Here is a 24886-nt window from a genome sequence, read left to right as displayed (position 1 = left end):
CTCGACAAGGAACAGGAAATAGAAACAAGACCATAATTGAGATACCACTTTGGGACATAACTAAAGAAGTGTAACAGAAACCTAAAACTCTCCCGGAAATATAGAAGACGGACAAAACTTCTCAGTCTGGAACTTACTTTTACTGAATGTCTGTAGGTGGAAGGGGAAGAAAAATCAGGAGGCTGTAAGCAGAAATACTTAGGGAACAAACTTCTTACTTCTAGCTCAGGTATGTCTAGACACGTTTATTTTTCATTCCCTCACAAAGCATTTTACTCTCAAAATAAGTGCTCTATTTTTAAATTTTATAAATCTAGCAGAGAAAGCCTACCTTGTGTCTAAAATGAAGAACAAGATCCCGAGGAGACAGACCTGGGATACCAAAGAGACAGCAATTATTCCAGTTCCATGGCTAATAAAGATATTAACTTTACTTTTTGTCACCATTTTGTGGGGGGAGAGGATACACTCATTATGCATTCTACATGAATGTGGTTATTTAATAGCAGAACTCATACCACATTCTCTCCTTTGTGCAGGATCAGTAACAAAATGAACAGTCACAATGAGCTGCTACTGTTGGCTGCAATGCAGTGTTATAGAAACACTGAAGTAAATCCTACGTTGTATATTCAGAAAACACAGGTAAGAGTCAGAATCAAATAGAAGCTTTCCCAAATAACAAGCAGACAAAACGTCAAGTACTCCAAAACATTATCTAAAAAAATTAAGTACCGTGTCTCAAAAGCAGATGAGCAGTTACTTGTCAGACTGTCAGGTCAAGACACAACTCACAACTAACGTCCATTATGAAAGCAAAACTGCCTTTATTTGACATTTATTTAAATCCATTAATAAAGAAAAGCATAACAGAATACTGTGCAGGCACACTGACCTTTATGCTTAATCTGTTAATGCACATAAGCAAATTAGCTCAGGAAGGGAATATGTTGATTAGGGTAACATTATCTCTGCTACTTGTACAGGAAAACCACTTACCAAGATAAACTTGTGACCCTTCTAGTGAAGTCCCTCCCAAGGAACTATTCATATGATCATAAAGTTCCTGGAAAAATTAAAAAAAGAAGCCAAACAAACAAACAAAATGGAAGTTATTAGTCATTCTGGCACAAAATCCAGAATAAAAAAAATCTTATTCAAGTCTTACTCCAGAAAGAACGTCAAATATTATTAATGGAGTCAATGGAGACACAGGCTGACTGTCATGCTTGTTCTTGTATTTCAATACAAATCAGAAAGTTGAGGGTCATGTTGTTCCTGTAATTTATTACAGGAGCTGAATAGCCGAATAACCTATGAAAACAATATCCGAGCAAACCACTAGATCAAAACGCTGAAGTTTTTAGCCATGTACTTTAGGCCTTGCTCAACATGGGCAGTATTTAAAAGTTACCTTTAGAATTGAAATTTGCGAGAAGTCTTTCTCCTCAAAATACGCGTGGGTAATGAGCTGCAGCTTTGCCTGAAGTAACCCATACAACGGCTTGAAAGAAAAACAAACAAAAGTAAGTGAAAAAAAAATGTAGTCCACTTGTTTAGAACTTAAGTTTTCTCCAATTCGCATCCTACAATACAGTCAACTACTACACACAGTTTATCGGGGGGGGAGCATGGAAGGATCCAACTCCTTAGTTGCAACATCTTTCTCCTGTGCTCGTTTTAAATAACTATTTTATTTCCATTTGCACATACTATACCATCACTGAGCGTATTTCTGGAAAAGTACTTTCCTGCTTTATATATTGCTTATGCAGCTGTAATAGTAGCTTTTTCTTCACCTCTAATTGCAGAAAGAACTTTTATGCTCTGCCTGGAGAGTGGTAGCTTTTGCTAAGTAGAAGTACAAGGTGGGCCCTCAAAACAAAAGTATATCTGTGACTATCTTTCACAGTTGTCAACAGCCACCCCCTTCAGTTATAACAATGATCTAACCCTGAAATCATATATATAAATATACATATTAAAGGAAGAATTAGTAGCACTTAATCAGCAGAAGTGCAAACAGATATCCCAGTCCCTGACAACAGGCAGCCACTTTTATAATTTCTCTTACAAGGTGGTACCAATTCAAGGCAGCTTATTCAAATGCCAAAGCCTTCTGATGAAATTTTACTTCACCATTTTGTTATCCTCTGCAATGATTTAAAAAATCATATGTTTAGAGCTGGAAGTTCCAAACAAGAATATGGGAACCAAACGATTTTACTATGGTATTTAGAAGTGTTTTGAGAGTTAATCAAACATTCTTACCAGCTGACTGAGAACACAGACACTTTTCTGCACTGTTTCTCGTGTGATGTCTGCTTGCCGTACTTTTAATGCCTAAGAAATAGAAGTATTAGAGTATTATTACCCCCACGCAACTTCAAGAAGAACTCTTTCACTGGTCTAGTTGACATATAGCCCCTTTTTTAAACAAAATCCTAAAACTGACTGCCTTCAGCAGTGGAATATCCGAATGACGTAACAGTGTCTTTACCTTTTACAAACGGTCAAAGCACTGACTTGTCAGAGTTGTGATCTCATCCCACTGTGCACAGCACAGATGCCAACACAGCTGTGATGATAGGCAGAGGACTGCTTAAAAGACACTAAATAAACAGCCCTAGAATAGCCCAGCAGTAGCCCTGGAAAAGGCAATGGCATTTTTAACTCAGGGTAATGTAACAGAACAGAAGCAGCCATAGTACACCACTTAACTCTTCTCTAATATTATCAGTGAAAATGGATCAGGCTGAAAAGTCTGTCAGTCAGGCCTGGAAGCAGTTTGCTCTACACTCAATACTTTTCTTTGAGCCATCCATAAAATAAAAGAGGTAGAACAAACTCCATTCTCAGCCAGACCAAATGGTCCTAGTACTCAACAGCACAACTATAAAGGGTGAGGGCAGAAATACAGCCAAGTGATTCACTCAACCGCACAAAACAGCAAGTGTGCGGACTGCAGCCCACACATCAGAAAGCCAGATGGAAAGAGCGCTGGAGCTGTTATATGAAACACACATTGTTTTATATTCTACTTGTTCCAAGGGGTTCAATTTAAACATCTAATTTATCTAAATCAGTTAGCAAACAGTATAAACTGGAATCAAGAACACAAAAAAGCCAAGTTTAAAATAATTGTATAGTTAAATAGAGCAAGACTTCAATCACAGAATACAGTGAGGACTGGCTGTAAAGACAGCGAGTGAACTCAAATCAACGTGGATTATGGTCAAAAGAAACAGAACTAAAATCTGCACATGGAAAATGTCTCCTATAGCATAAAGAGAAACTTCGAATGTAATCAAGGTGCACTTGAGACAGAGTACAAAATTTGCATCTTCTGAATGCAAGACTCATTCAGAGCTCAAAGCCACATGACATTCCAGGTTCTTGGCATTTCACTGGAAAAGGAGTGCTTTTGTTGTTTTAAAGAAATCTGTAGTAACACAATTGTAATTACATAGGTAATATTACTGCTGCTGCTTTTGAAAATGTGGGTACACTTCAGTAGTTCAAACACATCTTTCTTCAAAGTGTGATCAGATATGTAGCTCTCTTACCAGTTTTTCCAGCTTCCTGCTAAAAGTTCAGTATCAGTAAGCAGTTACAGATCTGCATATCTGCAGTGAAATTATTCAGATTGGAAAGTTACCTTTGCTTCAATCTGCCTATAGCAAGAGACACCATATACTGTAGTTCGATCCCCACATCTTGGTGGTAAATGGAAAAACACAGTATCTATGGAAAAAAAAAAAAGTTTCGTAAGTCACTGTGAAGTGCTCATTATCTTTGTTCTCAGCATCACTTATTTATAAAAGGGTTACTGCTGAATATACTGGTACATGCATTTTCTGAGATTTCAAAAAAAAGGAAAAAAGTTATCTATAAAGCTATGCCTACACCCAAATTAGAGTTTCTAAATAGCACAATTCTTCGTGTAAGAAGCTCCAGCTGTGCTAATATGGATATTCTGACAACAGCCTCACCTTTAGCCTAAGCTTCTTTATCAGCCCACTGACAGATGTTCAGAAGCAGATATTAACAGCACAGATGCACCACTGAAACCAACAGGTATGCTGCTTTTCCAATTAGGTATGTAAGAGCAAAGGCAGGGCACTGTAAGACAGGACCCACAGAACTGGTGGGACTGGGTGGCACAGCAGGCATGTGATGACATCAGGAAGCTGATTTTTTTTTCTTTCTATCTTCATTGCAATTAAGGAAGACACATACAGCTGAAAGGTTAGAGCTGCTGACACCCCTAACCCTGCCAAGGTAGATATTCATGTACAGCACCACCATAGTAGCAAAAATGATTTGTGAACTCTAGCCTCACATAAATTTGTTTCCCCTGGGCAAGTGTGACATAAACAAAAAAAAAAAATCCCTGTAAAATATGGCACAAGTGAGCGTTACAGCTTGAGATATATATACATACACACTTGCTTCTAGTGACAAAAAATGTCGCTACGTCATAATTAAAAATACACATTATGATTGTTTGCCTTTCAAAATGTAGAATTAAATCTTTTTTGAAGGAAAAAAAAACATTTTACCCAGTCTGTAGTAAATGCAGAATAAACGATCACACGTGCATTGGAAAGAAGGGTTATATATGAAAAAATACTCCCTTGAATAAGTATAATTGCATTATGGAGCTCACATGGAGTCTTACTAAAACTTTAATACATTTCTTGCAGCACGCCATGCTCATTGCAAAAATATAACTGCCAGTGGGAGTTAATTGAAAACTCAGAAGGAAAGAGAGTTAGTAACAATTATGTTTACTGCAATTTTACCTGAATCATATTTGCCAATTTCAAGTTCATGTGTATCCTTGCCTACAAAACACCAGGCTTTACAACGATTTTGTTGTCACCTCTGTTTTTCTTCCCCTTACCAAAACCCACACATTGATAAAGTTTTAGTGCAACAATGAAACTGGCCCAAGTTGAGCATTAACTTGGACAGTGCTGTGCAAAGAGGGAACAGGTAAGTGAGGCTACATACAATTTTCCTGGTTTTGAACATAGCCTACTGCTCATTACATACTTAGCAATGCAGAAGAAGAACAAAAATCATGACTCAGAGCAGAGTCAGAGATACTCCTGTTGCTGCTGGGAAGGAGATTCTTTTGATATGAGGCCTCCTTTTCCAAAGGCCTCTGGAAGCTGTAGGATTAGAAAGCTAACTACATCAAGTTAAAAAAAAAAACAAAACAATATTAAAAGTAACATTAAAGGGTCTGTTATTTTGCTGTTTTAAGTGACTTCCTTGTTTGCTGTTGTGGAGAAAGAATATGGAAACAACAAGCAAATAAGTGTCAAAGCGATGAACTAACTGCTGTCAAATAAACAAATAAATACAATAATAAACAAATAATGCAATAAAACTGAAAAAAAAAAAAAAGGAAAAAAAAAACACCTGCAGTGACCTTGCTGGTAACTACATGGTGAAAGAGATGTTTTATCTTTCTATTCTGCTGACAAATCCACTGAAGGTTCTGCCTTTTATATTTGCTAGTTTTCAAAATATGCCTTGCTACAGACAATGGACGGCTTGTAAGTCCTTCTAAGAATCACTGAATGTTAGCAGAAATAAAAAAAAATAAATAATGAGCAGATACATTAGAAAGCTGAATTTTAGAATTTCAATCTTCCCTTAGCTCAAAACTGGATTAGATTTTACTCGAGGGCTAATTCCTGACTCAGGTGGCTTCTTTACGGAAAGCTGGTAGCCTTGTTTTGTGTTAGGACTACACACAACTGACACGTAACCTTTAAACTGAATTTTTGACGTCTGATTTATTGACGTAGAAGATAAAATTTTATGTTTCTTCAGAATTTAAAGAGAAAAATCGATCATATTTATCAATCATTTTGCACCGTAAACAAGTAGTGCAAGAAATCTAATAGCAAAAAGAATAGTTGATGAACTGTCCAGATATTTGCATTTTTATTTGCCTGCAGTAGAAGCAGGTAGGAGGCTTTTGCACATGCAACTTCCTCTCAAATTTCTTACCTTCCTGGTAGTTGTGAGCGCCATCTGGCAAGGCAAGAAATGGCAAGTATTTCCACTCCTCTGGTAAGCCGTGGCTGTCATGCCCTTCTCCAGGCATTAGAGGAGGGTAGGAGAATTCAACCTAAACAAACAAACCGAACAAAATAGGAAGCAAAGAGAGAACAGATTACTGTTACCAAACAAGCAAGCCTCTGTAGTTCAGCCTGGCATTTTTTCTCTTTACCAGTGGCATGAAACAGCTTTTCTTCCTACTAGCATTCCTCCTCTTCCTTCCAAGCACCCTTGGACTGACTCATGTGCAGTCTAACTGACAGGCCTGGGGCAGATTTGGCTCCCACAGCTCTCTATCCAGCCCAGTGCCTTTTCCTCAGGAGAAATACAGAGCAGATGTTCAAGCAGAAGATGTCACCCCAGCAGCTGCCTACCTTCTCCCCTCTGCACACAGCCAGCAGCGCAAGGCTGCACCTGCGGTACCAGCAGAGGTCATTGCTGGGGTGCACACGTTCTCAGATCAGATCTGGCTTCTCGCCGCCCCAAGTGCTCATGGCTAGGCAATGCTCTAGCACATGCAAGCCTGTGTTTTACACTAGTGGATACTGAATTAACCTCAAAAGCTATACCGACAGCAAAAGACTGCTTTTAAATATTTTTACACCCTTGACTGTAATCATGCAGCAAGTTCTATGCATTTACTACAAGCACATCTTTTTTCTTTCCAAGAAATCCTGCCTCTCAATTTCACCTTTCAGTTGTCTACCTTTTACCTTGTTTTCTCAGAAATTCTCTGTTACTTGCACCATAATATTTATCTGCCACAGATCCTGAAAACCAGCATCTTCACTATCATCCTTTCATTTTCTTTCCCTCTAGGTAAACTTCTGGGTTTCCAGACACTTTCAACAAGTCTCTTTTTCCAGACATACATTTCTTAAATCACTGAACACAAGTTGAGGCACAAATTTATCAGAAGAAACTGCAGCAGGATACAACTCCTCTTGGAAGACATTTGGCTAAAAACTAGTTGGCTCTAGAATGCATAAGTAGAAATTTTTAACTAATAGGAAATAAAAAGCATGCCAAGACAAACACACAAAATCTTAACATTGGATGATGATATTATTATTATTAATTATTTATTTATTATGATTTATGAATAGCGTATAGGATGCGGGTACTGAAGAAATGGGAAACAAACCAAGAAAAGTGAAATTTTTCACCTTACCACACGGTGTCACTCTTTCTACAATCGTTGCCAACTGGCTCCCGTGTCCTTTTGACAGCATGAAATTAGCTGAAAAACTACTTTCTCCCGTTTGATCTAGCTCGCAGCATGCTGTCATCACCTCAGGTGCTATCAGGTACTCCCAGCAGCGGGGATTTCTGCAGGCTCTGACAGCTCCAAACTGAACAGGCATTAATGAGACCAGCGATAACCTTGGTTTACATCAGTCTGCTTCTTCTGCGTTTTAATGGAGTGATTTCTATATTAACGTGGGTATAGGTGAGAGGGGATCACAAGACTCAGACAAAGTATATTTAACATCGCTTAAGCACCTTTAAATTGTCTATTTTATATAGAGATGTTATGATAGATCTTGTTTCTATGATGTACTGCTCCTCCCCCTCCCCAAAAGGACCCACACAGGGAGTACCCCCTTCGTAAGGAGGGATCCCATCTGTGTAGTTTAGCAGCTTGCAGAAGCACTGCTTCTTGCCACAGAGGCTGAGAGGGTGCAAGAAGCAGAGGCAGATGGCTGTAAGAAGAAAAATGACAATCCGACAACAAAGACGGTACCCTGGAGAACTTCTTTCTACCAGCTTCAGAGTTCCCAGTGGGTTCATTTCAAAGCTGTTAAGTCAAACTTTTTCGCTAGTAGTCACTGCAGGTGGGATTCATGTCATCTAACTACATATCAAACAGCAAGAACTCCAAGCCAGCTTTCCTAAGCGGTCCACACAAAGAAAACAGACACCTGCTGAGGGTGATTCATCTGATCTGTTTCTTTCCATCAGCTCCAAAGAGAGATGGCTCAGACTTCGAGGTCTAACTTGCAGATGACCGAATTAATGCAGATGAAAATCACCCTAACTCTTCCTTATCACCCAGACATCCTGCTTGATTTCTATGGCTCAATTTACAGAACGGCATCAGCTCAGGTTAGGATTTTTTATTTTATTTTGCATTAAAATCACACAAATCAGTTCTACCACTTCTGAATTTTTGAACTGAAACCTCACTAAAATGCTTTCTCAGCCTGTGCGTGTAAACTGCTTGATACAGAATTTGTAGCTACAGCGACTACACAAAACCCAGAACAGTTATTTTTCATCACTTCTTCCACTTTAAACCCAAGAACAACCATGGTGGGGGTGGGACAGGACCACAGAAGGGACCTTTCTCACAGTTCTTTCTTCCCTTCACGGAATGAAGACAGATGAGCTCATTTTTCATTTAATTAAAACAGCAAAGCTCTAGCTAAATCTACCTACAGGTATATGCATAAACAAGCACTCAATTTCCCTGGTTGGCATCAATACATAGATGCATTACAAGATTTGCCTGCAAATAAGAGAAAAAGCCTTTGTAATAAAGCTCCGTATTCAATAGGCACAAATACATACGCGAGTTTTTTGAGTTGTTGGCCTGAGAAGATTTTACAGGTTTTTATCTCCTCAAGTGAATTGAAAAAGTCTCCTCAAAGTTAAATTTGTATAAAAATTTGAACTCCTCAGAGACTTCAGAAGAAGCAATATAAAACATGAACCCAAATCTCTACTCATTTCTTCACTCTTCCAAGTGTCAGGGGTCTTCATTACAGCTGGAAATATTGATTATGCCTGCCAGGGGGTTTTGACGGCAATGCTTTCCGCCTGCTCCAATTGTCATCTTCTGTATGCAGACTGCCAACGATGGATTTCAGAACAAAAATCAATACATTATACTGTGTCATGATTGAGTGGAGAAATAAATAACTGCACTAAGCAAAGTATTTCAGCTTCTGTGGATTACCAAGCTAAAATAAAATACAAGAAAAACCTAACCTGAAGGACAATCAAGTTTCTGGAAGTGACATTTGTATCTTTCTATAATTCTGCTACCTTAATTAACCTTTTCTATGTAGTTTGTATTGTATCTAACAGTTTGGATGCAAATAGATGATCTTTTCTTGTTTGGGGAACACAGAAGAAAAAAAAAAGACTAGGCAATCTGTTTTGGTTCCCCCTCTTTAAATTCACTACATATTCACTATCTCGCATTATTCATGGAAATAATAGATAAGCGCAGGGAAGGCAAATTGTATTTCTGTTCTTATGTTTAGAAACTAAGATGAGTTTTTCTTTGAACAAATGCACTGATATCGTCTTGTACTAGATTATGAGTACACAGTCAGAAGAGAGGCTAAAATTTGAGTGTGATAAAAGAGGAATTTCCAAAACATAACCACACGTCCACCTGTTACACTCAGACATTAGCAAGGTAGCCTCCGCTGGTTTTCAGTGAACTTTATATTCAAGTCAGGTTGTTTTCCCTCCCTGCAAAGAGTGTTAAGTGTTAGCAATAACAGCATGAGTTATATCTTCAGTGAACATTAACCAGCAATAACTCAAAGCGCTGGTAAGTCACCACAAACTGCAGACTTCCCATGCTCTCCAGTCAGACTGCTGTTCCATGTTTGGGCCGCTCTATTTACAAGGTAACCCTTCCTACTCACTGCCACAATATGTGTTCCCCTCTTCAAAGGAGACATTTTGAAAGATCTCTCTTGGGGCTACAAATGAGAAAATCCTGATCCCTAATAAGTTTTCACGTTGTATGAGTCAGCAACGTGCTCTTGTGGCCAAGAAGGCCAAGGGTATCCTGGGACTGGAGCAGCTGTTGTACAAGGACAGGCTGAGAGAGCTGGGCCTGTTCAGCCTGGAAAAGAGAAGGCTGAGGGGAGACCTCATCAATGTGTACAAGTATCTGAGGGAAGAGTGTGAAGAGGGATGGAGCCGGACTCTTTTCAGTAGTGCCCAGCGACAGGACGAGAGGCAAAAGGCACAAACTGAAGAACAGGTGGTTCTGGCTCAATACGAGGGAGCACGTCTTTACTGTGAGGGTGACAGAGCACTGGCACAGGTTGCCCAGAGAGGTTGTGGAGTCTCGTTCTATGGAAATACTCAAAACCCGCCTGGATGCCATCCTGCACAATGTTCTGTAGGTGATCCTGCTCAGCAGGGGCATTGGACCAGATAATCTTCAGAGGTCCCTTCCAACCTCGGCCATTCTGTGGTTCTGCCAAGTTTTTCCATTACTTCAAGAGGGAGAAGATTTAAGTTTGTATCTCCACAAAAATCTGAAATATTTTAAACGGTAGTGCGAAATGAAAAAATGCAACGAAAACTAAACGAAAAAATGCTTTTGCTGAGTTGCAGAACTTAAATTTACAGTGAGTGAACCTACTCCATTCTAGGAAAAAAATTGCTTTGATGATCTCTCCATTGCTTGTACTGTGTCAACAGGTAGAACAATTGTTTCATACGAAGAGAAGGAGACTGGCAAAAAGACTAATTACAGTCATAAATAATTTCAATTCATGTCTAGGACTGCAGCTCTTCAGATCTCACTTAAGCAGAAAAAGAGCAAGAAAAGTAAAAGGAAGTTGAATATTGAGGATACTGCTAACCAGGAGTGACAAAAACAAACAAAACCAACCACACACAACAAAACAACAAATTAAAATGACACATGAGAATTGATCCCTCGTTTCAAATAAGCCAGTATTTGAAAGCTGGTATTTTTGAAGGAAGTTTTTCTGATATCTTAGCCCTAGCACAGACAGAAACAGAGAAAACCAGTACACCAATGATTTTATCTGAGGCACCATAACAACGGCACCATTCAGCCAAATGAAACTCTAAGCACATAGTTTGTCTTGCAGCATTGAGAACAACTTAAATCACAATTTAGCCAGATTTAAATGACATATTTTCCTCATATGTATGACAGAACCAACAGATCAGGATCTACAGGTCAATTAGACAACCTGTAAAACAATACCACCTATGCTGTAATATTAAAATAGAGATATAATGACCTCTAACAACATTTTCATGTATTTATGTATACACACATATTAAAAGAGTATTTTACACACACACATGAAAAAAGCGAAGGGCAATCAATGTATCAGAAAGAGATAGGGCACTGTATTTTCTATCCTTCCAGTTCCTAAAACTTCTTCATGTTCCCCCATCACAAAGCTATAGAGCAACACAAGCTCCAAGTACACCACTTGCAGCGCTACATGTGCACAAGAAAACTATCAATGGTTGCTTCAAAAACTAACTAGGTTAGTACAATTTTTACTATAAGGTTCTTGAAACATAGAATAAACAGAAAAAAATAAAATGTAAACCTGAGTACTCATGCTCCTACCAAGAGAGGTGCATAGTATTACTGCAGCCATTTCAGCCTTGGGGACTTTCTAGGGAGCTCTGTGTCCTCAAGAAAAGTCTTTGTGGTCTTACAGAAAATAAGCTACAATTCATACAGGATGACCTCTTAAGCTGATCATGGAATCACAGTATCTCCCGAGTTGGAAGGGACCTATAAGGATCATTGAGTTCAATTCAACTGGCTCCACACAGGACCACCCCAAAATAAAGAAGCATTTGGACAACACTCTCACACACAGGGTTTGAACTCTGGCAGCTCAGTGCTGTGCCCACAGCCCTGGGGAGATTGTCCCAGTGCCCAACCACCCTCTGGGTGCAGACCCTTTCCCTAACCCCCAGCCCGACCCTCCCTTGTCCCAGCTCCATGCCATTCCCTCGGGTCCTGTTGCTGTCCCCAGAGAGCAGAGCTCAGCGCCTGCCCCTCCAACCCAGCACTTGCTCCTGTTAAACTTCATATTGTTGGTGACGAGCACAAGGTACCCCAGAAGGCAGCTCCCTTACAGCTGTGTGTTACCATTTGGTTTCAGTATTCCTCAGCTACCTCTGCCCAGTGGAGCAGCTGCTTTACAGCAGGGTCAGCAGCAGCCAGTTTTCCATCCACACAACCTGCTGCACCCATCGACTCTGGGAGGATGTCCCCAGCTCCACAGGCTGGTGGCAATTCCTCCCTCCCACCACACAAGACCCCGATGTGCATCCCTTCCTCAGCTCTGCTGCATGCCCTGGTTCCCAGTGGGAAAACGGGGGCACCAGTCCTGTCGGCATGCTTCAAAGCACACGTACTCTGCCGTGTAGAAGCAGACACTGCATCTAATTCATATGGCACACGCTGCTGAAACCACGCTATCCAGGTGAGCGATCAGCCTGTCGTATGAGCCAACAAGCATTTGGGGTCTTTACCACAGGACGTCTGATGGGCGCTGAACAGCTCTTGGTTAACTTGCTTGTTACTTATGAGTTTCGGCACTCAACTTAAACCTGCGTGTGGACAAATTCAGCTCCTCAGCAAGCACAAGGCTGAGGAGGTACAGGAACACTGCAACACCACGAAGCACAGAACATGCTCTGCTCTAGGGAATCCTAAAACCAGGCAGCCCCGTACCCCATTCCCCAGCATATTATAGCAGGCAAATAACTTGCTTTCAGTTTTTGTACGCACAACTTTGAGAGAGCTTTTACAAGCAACATGCCTGCCTAGGCATAACACTTTGGCTCCACATACACACTGTGAGATGGATTACCAAAATTATACCCAAACCACAAAATACGGCAGTATTAGGACAGGGAACTATCATGTCTGTATAAAAATCACATTATCAACCTTGTAAAAGTGCCGAGAGGCCAAGCTCTTATTATTTAAAAGCATTGTGAAACAGACACAAGGTGCCACAGAGGTAGGGAAACACACCGTTTGCCAATTTAGCATTCGCTCACTTATTCCACAGAGAAGCCAAGATTCCTGGCAGAGTGCCACTTACATAACTGGCGGGATGTCGTGACATCTACAGAGAACTGACAGATCAGAAGATGAAAGCTGATGATGACGACGATGGCAGGTGTTATATAAATGCCAAGAAGTATTTAGGAACCTCCTCAACTCACATCAGGGCAACTATGGAGAAAATACTCAGTACAGAGCCCTTGGACGAAACGCTTTATCTGCTGGGTGGGACTTCAAAGAAACAATTGCAAGAATATCGAAGCACAGATCTCTTTAAAGCTTGAAAAAATTAAGCAAAGAAACAAACAAACAAAAAATAAACCCCACCATACCCAGGAATTTTTCTCGAACACCACAAAATACTAAATATGTGGATTATATAGGCATGCAAAGAGTGGAACCCACCATTAATACTATATAAGAGATTAGAATCTGTGGCACTGTTTACAGAAGTGAAGCGTCAGATACCAATTAGAGTGTACTCAGCAATGCATTGTGTACTTAAAATGATTAACATCCCATGCAAATTTGAGTAGCCTTTCTAATAAAAGCTAAAATCTTCTGTTAGAATTTCCATGTGTTGAAAATAAACTCACCTATATACTTCCATTTAATGTTCAAAAGGTTATAGGCTAAATTTCATACCTGATTCTATCGCAATTAACACCAGTAAGAGATGGCATGCTTGTGACACTCCCTTAAGTGTTTAAATATTATTATTACAAGCCAGGAGCAGAAACAAAGGAGTTGTGTTTGTGTTTACAGGTTATCGTCAATAGAGTTGGGAACAAAACCCTTTGAGTAGATTCCAGCCTAGATCCTTTTCCAGGTATTTTTTCTGTTGTTCCTTTAAAAGGCTCTTATTTAATCACTAGAGAAGATTACCTATTGCATAGTATCTGCCTACTGCACTGCCCCCCACCCCGAAACAAAAGACACGAGGACTTTAAAGACAGGGCATACACTGCACTTACGCTGTTAAGACAGCATCAAGCAAATCTATCAGGCACAGCACAGTAACTGCTGGGTTGGAAAGATCAAAAAAGAAAAAAGAAGCAATTCTCCAATGAAGCAGAGTTTTGGAAGAAAGGCAGCAGACAAACCGAGACAGGTTAGAAGCATTCCCTTCACTGAGGAACAGAAAGATGTGCCCAGAAATGCTGTATGTGGAACCTATTTGGAAGGCTGACTTCAGTGCTTCCTTTCCCCTTTGGAAACGTGCTACAACAGAGGATGCAAAAACCTGAAAATACAGGCAGTGCTCCAAGCAGTTCATAGAAACAGTAGGCTTAACTTGCTCATGCCTTAGACAACTCCTAATTCTGCAAACAAACTCAAGTGTAACTTGTAAAACTCTGATTGAAGATAATCTCCTTAGCTCTCAGCTGCTCTCCAGGTACAAATAAAAATAGGCCATGTGCACTGGTTGATCAGGCTGTTGTAAGTGCCAATTTCTGCAGATCTCAACAAGAATCGCTTGGTTGCCTGCTTGCAGGGCTTGCAGGGCAAGCAGGCGATCAGGCCCAGTCAGCATGGGTTTATGAAAGGCAGGTCCTACTTGATGAACCTGATCTCCTTCTATGACAAAGTGACGCGCTGGGTGGACGAGGGAAAGGCTGTGGATGTGGTCTACCTTGACTTCAGCAAGGCTTTTGACACCGTCTCCCACAGCATTCTCCTCAAGAAACTGGCTGCTCTTGGCTTGGACTGGCGCACGCTTCGTTGGGTTAGAAACTGGCTGGATAGCCGGGCCCAAAGAGTCGTGGTGAATGGAGCCAAGTCCAGTTGGAGGCCAGTCACTAGTGGCGTCCCCCAGGGCTCGGTGCTGGGGCCGGTTCTCTTTAATATCTTCACTGATGATCTGGACGAGGGCATTGAGTGCACCCTCAGTAAGTTTGCAGATGACACCAAGTTAGGTGCGTGTGTCGATCTGCTTGAGGGTAGGAAGGCTCTGCAGGATGATCTGGATAGGCTGCACCGATGGGCTGAGGTCAACTGCATGAAGTTCAACAAGGCCAAGTGCCGGGTCCTGCACCTGGGGCGCAATAACCCCAAGCAGAGCTACAGGCTGGGAGATGAGTGGTTGGAGAGCTGCCAGACAGAGAAGGACCTGGGAGTGATGGTTGATAGTCGGCTGTGAGCCAGCAGTGTGCTCAGGTGGCCAAAAAGGCCAACGGCATCCTGGCTTGCATAAGAAACAGTGTGGCCAGCAGGGCTAGGGAGGTGATCGTCCCCCTGTACTCAGCTCTGGTGAGGCCGCACCTCGAGTACTGTGTTCAGTTTTGGGCCCCTCGCTACAAGAAGGACATGGAGGTGCTTGAGCGGGTGCAGAGAAGGGCTGTAAAGCTGGTGAGGGGCCTGGAGAACAAGTCCTATGAGGAGCGGCTGAGGGAGCTGGGCTTGTTCAGCCCGGAGAAGAGGAGGCTCGGGGGAGACCTTATTGCTCTCTACAGGTACCTCAAAGGAGGCTGTAGTGAGGTGGGGGTTGGTCTGTTCTCCCACGTGCCTGGTGACAGGACGAGGGGGAATGGGCTTAAGTTGTGCCAGGGGAGTTTTAGGTTAGATGTTAGGAAGAACTTCTTTACTGAAAGGGTTGTGAGGCATTGGAACAGGCTGCCCAGGGAAGTGGTGGAGTCACCATCCCTGGAAGTCTAAAAGACGTTTAGATGTAGAGCTTAGGGATATGGTTTAGTGGGGACTGCTAGCGTTAGGTCAGAGGTCGGACTCGATGATCTTGAGGTCTCTTCCAACCTAGAAATTCTGTGTGATTCTGTGTAATTATCTTCAGTAGCTAAAGTACTTGAAACTCTCAAATTACAGGATGAGAACATATATAATTCAAGAAGGTAAGACCTCTCAAAGTGCATTCTTTCTCTAAAATATCAAAACATACTCAGGACCTTTTCTAAAAACCGTGTCATCAGTTGTTTCATCACTTCTCTTAAGATTTACTTGTATGCTAGGAACAGAATACACAATCAGTCAAGGCAGGAGGACTGATCTTCAAGCACAGTCCACACAGAAACATACTCAGACATGCAAGTTGCACAATAGGTAGTGCAGTAGCAAAGGGGCCATGTAATCCTTAAGAACAAGTCAATGGACTAACAGTAACTCCTGTGCAACTTTCTTGCAAGTTTCTCCAGCTTTGCTGAAATCATTTCTCCCCTCTACTTTTGAAGGGAATCAGTTCTCACTTTAATTTTATTTCAAGAAGTACTTTTTTTTGGAGTAGTCAGCATATTTTAAGCCTTCCCACACTGTCAGTCTTATCTCTCTGCCTTGCAATATGTAAATAAAACTCAGATACTGAGAGCTCAAATTGCCTGAGGATGCTAGCACGCAGGATGTTCAGGGGGGAATTATACCTCATGATTCAGTCTTACACAAAGCGATCATCTACTTCTGCATCCATTTTTCAACACAATATGCATCTAGCAGTCAGTCTCTGTTCAGATTAGATTTTTGCAAAAGACCTCTATCATATGACAAATACGAATTTCACACTATTTGTTGCTTTCAAAAATTAAAAGCCAAGTGTAAAGGCAAATCAAGTTCTTTATCTTTCACCTGTAATGAGAGGAAGCATTACATGGTTCTGAAAGAAGACCCTTTTCCTTTATTTGCTCTGAAATCAATAGCCACTTACCACTTCAGCTCCTGAAAACTACCATGAAATTCAGTACCAGCAGCTCCAGAAAAGCAGCACAAACAGCCCTGAAATCCACATCTTACAGCCCTACCCGAATTAAGAGTGATGTGGACCAGAAACCTGCAGCAGTATCTAATGAACCAACCAGCTACAGATAATCTGAAACAGCTCACACTGTGTCTGTGGCTGGCTCTTCTATAACCAGTTTATGCCCAAATGACCGATTTTAAGAATTTCTCTCACACAACTCGTTTCCCCCCATTTACCTCTGTTTACTTTCAAATTTCACAGGTCATTTAAAGCAATTTTTTCCATCACAGAACTATGCAGAGCATTCCCAGTTAAGTAAGGAATGCAATACCCTGAAAGTACTTCTCCCAAGTCTACATTAGCAGCAAACCCTCTATTGGAAGGTCTAAGAAGCATTACATTACTGTGGGCTGCAGCTATTACAGCTGGGACGGTATAAAGCCAACAAAATACTGTGGAAGCACTTCTGTCTGTGTGGCTTTTTCTGTAAATCCTCTTGAGACATGCTAGTTTACTATGGCATAGAAGAAACTTTTTCTTTAACCTGAACTCTGTGTTTTTATAACTAGAAAGTGTATTATTCCCACAAAGGAAGGATATGTGTTGGGCAGTGAGGAGCAGAGAGAAGCAAAGCTGATGACCTGAGCAGACAAATTAGGAATTTAAGCTAAAATCAGACATGTTATGCCTGTAAGCTTTTTTTTTTTTTTGGCCTAGTTACTGATTTCACAATTTCTGGCTCTGGATTTAATTATTTACTTACATGAATGTTTTTAGCATTCCATTTCTTTTTACTGTATCTTTAAAGAATTTCATTTTTCCCTGATTTTTTAAGATAAAATAGTAGAGAAACTAAACTGATCTAATCAAGAACTAGCTACTATTCAGTTAGAGCCTTGTAAGGCATGAAAGGCTAAGAAGAAAAGAAATAATTGTGGTTAGCACTTTTTTGTGGGATCACAGTGAATCGATACCCAGAGTTTGTTTAAAGCAAGCAAAATTTTCCTCCACAGGATTCAACTAACTTGTATCCTGTACAAGAGAAGCTTATAGACATGGCTACCAAATTAAAATAGTATGTTTTTCATTAATGGACATAATAAGCAACTACATATGATGAAGGGCTATGCTTGCTATTCATTTCTATTTAGGCCACTTCTCCTCTTTGATACCAAACAGGTATCAAAAAAGCAACTTTTTTTTTGACTATTTATTAAGTGTTTTAGTCATTTCATTTCAGATGAATGAAGATCGTGATTGAATGAATACTACCCAAGATCTCTGCACATGTCAAGATTTCTGCTATTTTATTTAATTAAGGACTGATCCCTTGAATTTCGCTTTTTGTAAACAAATGCATCTGGATTTTTTTCAAGTCCGTGCAAGAAAAAGGATGTCCCTATATATTTCCAAAGTGCACATAAAATGATTTGCTGTATAGCTTAATCATTTCTTATACTTAGCTTTAAATTGAACAACAGGTACATTTATACACTTCAGACAATCAAAGTCTAACCAGAACAGGACTTGTCTAAGAATGCATCAGAATCATAATTACTTTCATTATTATAGGCAATCGCATGCAGAGAATCTAAAATGCCAGAGTTAAAATACTCATTTTTAAGCTATACACCTAGATGCACACCAGCTTTACACCACATTTGTATTTTTATCGCCCTCATTCCCAAAGACACTGTCAGAGGGGGAGTCAGCTGATGAAAACAACTGTGATCAAGAAACCTGCCAGAACACCTAACTCTACAGGCATTTATTGGTAAAACTGTTGAGAGAACACAGATAGAAACACAGTCTGAATTACTCTCATTTGAAAGTTGCTTTCTAACTTTGCTCTTTTTTTTGCTCTCATATCCAATCTATATTGTGTCCTCAGACAGCTCTCATCCATTTGCTCTTGTGCCAACGCTTTTTTTTCAGATTTTTTTCCGCTTTCTGACATGCTCTTGGAATATCGCAGCATGTAACGCGGTGGTTCAATGAATACTTCCCCATGTTGTCTTCTCTTGTGCCAGTGTAGCTGTCTTCTGCAGATGCAAACTCTAAACAGATCAGTGAACCAACCAGAACACAAACGAGCTACCGAAACAAAGCTTACTTTTTTTTTTTTTTTTTTGTCACGGCAGTTCCCCGTTTCAGTTCACCACAGAACTGCCTCTCCTTTGCAGCTGGGAGTGGTGGAAAGGGGAGAACAGGCTGGCAGGTGAGAGGCGGCTGATACCGTCCATCAGACTGCAGTCTCAAAAACACTTTCCATCAGCCTACCCAGCCAGGCTCCTCCAAATCACCCTTCTCTGAAACAGATCACCCAAGGACTATTGCACCCATTCCTGAAGTGACAGAATCAGAATCCATTCTTCTGAAAGATGAATCAGAATGCATTTATTGACGTATAATAATTAATACATTACAGAACTACTTTCATCATACCCTTTCTTCCAAATCATCTCACTTTTGGGGCTTATCCTTGATCATACGCAGTTTTCTTTCCTCTTCCAGAGGTCTCCTAATGCTGATTCCCAAGCATACATGGTCATTATTCATTCCTACTGCATGCTTTCATGTCACCCCATTTCTGCCACACCAGCATCCAACATCATCCAGTTCTTGCACGATTCTTCAAATTTGGTCATCACTGTTAGATTTTACTGTGTATGTGCTGCCACAGCCACTCATGATGCCCCAAAGTTGGTCTTGAGAAACACCACTTGCAAGCACCTTTCACATCAGCAGTTCCTCTTCTGACAAATCTGTTGCTGCTTCCTCTTCTTCATACTGATCCTTACACAAGTTCTAGCTCTTGTACTAGTTCTCCAGCATCTCCACCTTAAAAAAATGATTTATTTTGTGTGATATGTTATCAAATTCCAGGCAGATTAAACCATATTTATTTATTTATTTATTTTTAATTTATTTTTTTTACAGAGAAAAGTAATTCGATCATTAATTCTTATAAAAGATGCGGGTCAGCTAGCCATGATCTATCTTTAGTGAATCCACACAGGACTAATTCCACTTATTTTCATACTGTTAATTAAATTCTTTCCTCTGCAAATTCTCCAGAGTCTTGCATACTACTGATGAAGCTCATCAGGGTATAGCTGCACAGCTCCCTGCCTCCTGTTCTTTTAGGACATGTTTTCTTTATTTCAGTAACAAATCTGCCAAGTCAGAGGTAGCAGATATTTAAGTCTTGCTCTTAGGGCTCCAGTTTCTTGGATCAGTTCTTCCTAAATTCTGGAACAAGTGATCTGATTCCTTCACTCAACCCAACAGAATTTAAGTCTTTGCTTCCTCATCCCATCTTCACTTTCATGCTTGGTATCATTACTACTACTGGAAACGGAGACAAAGGATTTGTTTGAAGGTAATCCACATGATTCAAAAAAATAAATCTTCCTTCTGCATACTGACCTCCCTCACCCACTTCTTTTTATGGTTAGGTGACTGAAGACTGCTGCAGTTGGATTTCCTTCACACAGTTTGGCTGTTTGTGGTCCTAACAATTTTCTCTACATTGCTGTGGTTCTTACCCCTGTGCCAGCTTCCCCTTTCCCCTCCCCACAGCTATCCTCCTCTGCAAATTCCCCAATTGCTTTCTTGAGATAGTTTTAAAAAACGACTTTGGCTCAAAGATCTTCCCATCCAATTTCTGACAACACCTGAAAACTTACTTCTAAAAGCTTTTTACTGGCATCATGGTAAAATTCAGTGTTATCAATTTATGGGTTTGCTGTTGTATCAACCCCGCATAATATTACAAGAAAAGAAATACAGACTCCAGAAGAAAAACAGAAGCAACAAAAGCCACATGTACTTTTTTCTCCAACCTATGTTGTTGTTTTTTTTAACCGGCCAACAAGATGTGGGCATAAACGTGCTTCCTCCTACAGACCCTCAACTAATGTTCAATTCCTAACAGTCTCTGACAAGAAAGTGACTTGATAAATATTGTAAACCTTGCAACTAAGACGATCTAATTATATCTAGAAAGTGATCCTGCAAACATCCACATGCAAACAACCTCTGGGTGCCCTGAGAAAAATGGATGCATTACAAAACCATGCAGACTCTCAGAAAACCAGATTTATTGCACTTAAGCTTCAGGCTCTGTGGTATGATCATTTGTTTTACATGTTACTATCCTGAGCTTGTTTAATTTACTAAAGCATTAACAAACACTACTTTAACCCTTTGGTACCTTGTACAAAATGACTTCAGGTCAAGCCAAGTTCTCAGACAACAACCAGCAGATAGAACAACGTGCAATAATTTTTGCAAGTTTTGTAAAGACAGAATGCTCCAAGAAAAAGACTGGTCTGCCCTCTCCCACTTTCAAAAGAGCTTTGAGGAATGCTGAAATATGTTGCTGCTGTAGCAGTGCTATCTAAACCAGTTCATTTGGTTCTCCAACAGCTGAAATGTATCAAACCATTTCAAAAAACACCATTCAAGAAAGCCACAAGAAAAATCCTAGTGGGGAGCCATCCCCACTGAAACACAATCTTTAAGGCTTAGCTAATGAGAAAAAAGAAAGGGGATGGAAATACAAGGGGAAATAATATATTTATATACGTTAAACAGATTCAGATTAACATTTCCTAATGTAAGTCAGAAACTCAAAATACAAAATTCATTTTCGGTCACTCCAACAATGCTGGCTGCCACTTCATACGCTATCTGCTTAGGAGAAAGGCTGCTAGGCTCGCCAACTCTCAGCAAGGCAAGTCCACCATCCTCTCTATCTGCTATGCTAATAACAAAGCAGCTATGTTTGGAGACCTAGCTGGTAACAAACCCGATTTCAAGGGTTATTTGTCACTTAAGAAACGGAAAGTCCAAGTGTTCAAAGTTACCTTGGAACTTAACCACATTTAAGAAACAAACCAGCAGCCACATGACCAGAACAGTTATTCATCATTTTAAAGCTATGTGAATTTCTTAACATACCACTATTTCCCTAAGCAGAGTGCAGGATTTATTCAGGCTTCCAGAGTCATAAAACACTGACTGTCCCATCATAAAATATGTAATGACTCTAGAAGCTTAAACACCAGATTTCTTCATATAACATTTTACAAGTGTTTGAATACCTGTTATTTAGTCTGAAATACAATTCTATATACATGAACACCCCCCCCCCAAAAAAAAAACTTCCTGCTAAGATTTTTCTTTCAGAAAACAAATAATAATAATAAAAAAAAATCAAGAGCATAAAACAGCTATGAAATATAGGGCATTCTTCTACCTGACTTAATTTTTTTCTACCTTACTTTCCAGATGAAGCAGTCAAATATTTAAGAAAAATGGTGATGAGACAGGCAAAAAAACTTATTTAAATTAAGTACAGATCTGTAACCCGGGCACATCAGGCTTACATAGAAGTTTATATAGAATTGTTTTACTCTAGCAGCTCAAAACGGTACCACAAGCCTGGACTGCCAGCAAAAGGAGGGAGGGAACTTTTTTTTTTTTTAACCTTTTAGACACCTGACAATGCATTAAACGGGTATGATTTGCAGTAGGTATCACAATTCCAACCCCCTCCGAGCCTTCACATGAAATTAGCGCAACTATTTAGCATGAAAAACAATAAAAATAATTGAAGAAAGCAGGTGGAAGCCCCAACCTGCCGGCTGAGGGGCCGGGTGGCCCTGCAGCCCCCTGCCCGGCCCGGTCCTCTGGGCCTCCTGGGGCGGTGTGGGGTGTGTATGGGGCGATGTAGGGTGTGTATGGGGCTATGTAGGGTGTGTGTGGGGAGAGCTGTAGGACTTCCCCTTGCCGGCCCTCACCCTGCCCCACGCCTGGCTCGGGCATTAAGCAGAGTCACGCAGGCGGCTCCCCCAGCGCCAACGGCCCCGAGGCAGAGGCTGAAGAACCACCCCAAAACCCGACCCCAAAGCATGGCTGCAGGCAGCGGTGCCCCCCCCCCCCCACCTCACCTGGCAGCCCTTCTTGTGGTGGAAGCCCACCACCACGATGTGCAGCACCGGGCCCCGCGGCGGCAGGGCGCCCCGCTTCTCCATGGAGCCCCGGAGATGGCCGCCCCGCAGGCTGCCGCCCAGGCCGGGCTCTCCGCTCCGCCTCCCGGCTCCCGGGGACCGGCAGGGACGGGGACGGGGACCGGGACCCGGCCCTGACCGCCTTCGCTTCCGCAGCGCCCGGCCGGGGAAGGCGGAGCGGCGCCGCCCTCGGCCCCCCGCGCCATGGCCGCCCCCGGGCGGCGGGAGGGGGCGGGCACCGCCACACTTCAGGAGGCGGCCCCACGGAGCCCGCCGGCTCCCTGGAAGACGCGGAGGAGAAACAGCTTAATTCCATTAAAATACCACTTCATTAAAATTTTATTTCAGTTTATTGAAAGTTAAGCATTTCTCCCAGCCCTTCTCTGGCCCCCAATACCTCTCTCTGGCTCCCCTCTCCTCTCAGTCAGCCCCCTGAGGAGCCCCCAGCTCCCCCGCCAGCAGGGTCCAGCTCCTCTCATTTATTTATTTTTTTTTCCTCAAAACCCCCTTGAAAGTGCAGAGCGCGGTGTATCCTCAGCCTCCATCGCTTCAAGTTGAAGCCGTGCAGATTAAGGGCAGGGCGAAATGGTGGCTGAGCAGGGTTTAATCCGCCTAGGTCAGCTCGGCTGCTGAAGGTTGGAAATGAGCAAAATGGACATTTCTGCTGTTAGAGCTGTGCTGCCCCTAAACATTTATTGCTGGATCCCGAGGGAGATGCTTCAAAGGTTTGTCCAGGAGCACATGCAAATGCAGTGTGAGAGAAAAATGAAAAATCTTTATCTCACTGCACCCAGGCCGCACTCCCTCATTAACCTTTCTTATGATTCAGCTCTGTTTATTCAAACCGTTCGGTAGAGATCATGCCCTTAGTAATTAAGATTCTCTGTGGAAATCAGAGGAAGATATCCTTTTTGAAGGAAGTATAAAAGAAGAGTGCTCAAAGAATATCTCATCGCTAACACAATATCCAGAGGCTCAAATTATAACAATAAAGCATGTAATTACGTATTGTTCCTCAGGTTTGGTAGCAGTTCCATTATATAAAACATACTTTAGGGAACAAAGGATAAACTACAAGGAACAATCCAGCACTGGCAAGCAAATGATTTCTTACTGGGTTTTATTCTGTAACTTATTTTCATGATGTTTAGTATACTTAAAAAAAAAAAAAAAAGAAGTATTAAATACTAGCCATTATCTCCTATAGTAATGAGATATACCAAAAAAGATGCATGGGGGTACTATAGCTCCTACTTGGTTCATTGAAGAAAGAAAGGGCAGTCTGGCATCACTCTCACAGCTATGGATTTTTCATTCTAGAGGCATCTCAATGATACTGCTGAGTAATCATGGCTTATTGCTTCTCTGAATATATTATTAGATTTTTTTTTTTCCCACTGCTTGAAATTTTCTTTCTCACCAAGGCCATAAAAATGTTAAACATTGGACTGAAAACATCAGCTTGTTTCAGGAAGACTGATGTCTTTTTCACAGCTCACAGCGTGTATTTATGAAAAAGAAAGGAAGAGAGAACTGCGGTGACACAGACGCTCTTAGAAATGCATTTCCAACAAACATCAATAGAAACTCAACCATACACATTGTTCTTTTCACTCGGTAATATTTACTTTACAACCACCAGCTTTAACCAACATTAGTACAATAATCAGAATTTGAATGAAATATGAATTTCTGAATTTCATAACAGTAACAAGGAGTCGTCAGCTTCTTGAAGTGAACAAGGTTCACACGGGCGGTGTGTTTTATGTCCAGAAGCAGCATCAGGCCTGAGCAGTGCCTGTGGCAGCTGGGAGATCCACTGTGCTTTTTAGCTATAGCCCAGCTTCCTGAAGAAATTGTGAATTTGTGGAGATGAGCTTGTGAGTAAAAAAATAATAAATATTTTCAAATTTCTGTGTGAGAAAAGCATAAATGAATCATTGATTTGGGATTGAGGCTTGTAACTGATTTCTTGCTGATTGCAATCTCACTTCCTGTTTGGACGATTTTTTTTTTTTTAATGTTAGGAAAATGGAGTTGGAGAAGGCAGTGATCATGGCACTGGGTGGGATCAGGATTTCCTGCTTGGAAACTTCTGCAAAATAAACAGGGAGAAACGACAAGGGAAGTAACAATTGGACAGAGATACGATGACTGTCTCAAAATTTAAGAATCTAGGTGGTATTTACAAAAGTAGAAGCCTTAGGAATGCAAAAATAGGGGGAAATACCCATTAATTGTGATTCTGTGATTAAACAACAAGAGAATGAAAGCCGAAGC

At 41.1% G+C, this 24886-nt stretch overlaps 1 protein-coding gene across 2 annotated transcripts in view; it reads right to left on the bottom strand.

Annotated features, from left to right (window-relative positions):
* AVL9 (AVL9 cell migration associated) overlaps positions 1 to 22807 on the bottom strand; it is a 46843-nt gene extending 24036 nt beyond the window's left edge. Inside the window, exons 1-7 of one of the 2 annotated variants that reach the window (XM_084510485.1) lie at positions 22547 to 22807; positions 6028 to 6148; positions 3659 to 3744; positions 2272 to 2343; positions 1415 to 1504; positions 1000 to 1066; positions 332 to 372 (exon numbers count right to left, since the gene is read on the bottom strand). In XM_084510485.1, coding sequence (XP_084366611.1) covers positions 332 to 372; positions 1000 to 1066; positions 1415 to 1504; positions 2272 to 2343; positions 3659 to 3744; positions 6028 to 6148; positions 22547 to 22630 — 561 coding nt within the window. In that variant the 5' untranslated portion in view covers positions 22631 to 22807. The remainder of the gene's footprint in view (positions 1 to 331; positions 373 to 999; positions 1067 to 1414; positions 1505 to 2271; positions 2344 to 3658; positions 3745 to 6027; positions 6149 to 22546) is intronic. The other variant, XM_084510484.1, reaches the window with a different exon arrangement.
* Between the last annotated feature and the right edge of the window lie 2079 nt (positions 22808 to 24886).

This window comes from Aythya ferina (assembly GCF_964211825.1).
Source record: "Aythya ferina genome assembly, chromosome: 2".
In the NCBI taxonomy this organism is placed as follows: Eukaryota; Metazoa; Chordata; class Aves; order Anseriformes; family Anatidae; genus Aythya; species Aythya ferina.
Note: the sequence above shows the minus strand (reverse complement) of the source record. Positions and strands in the feature narration are given on the sequence as shown.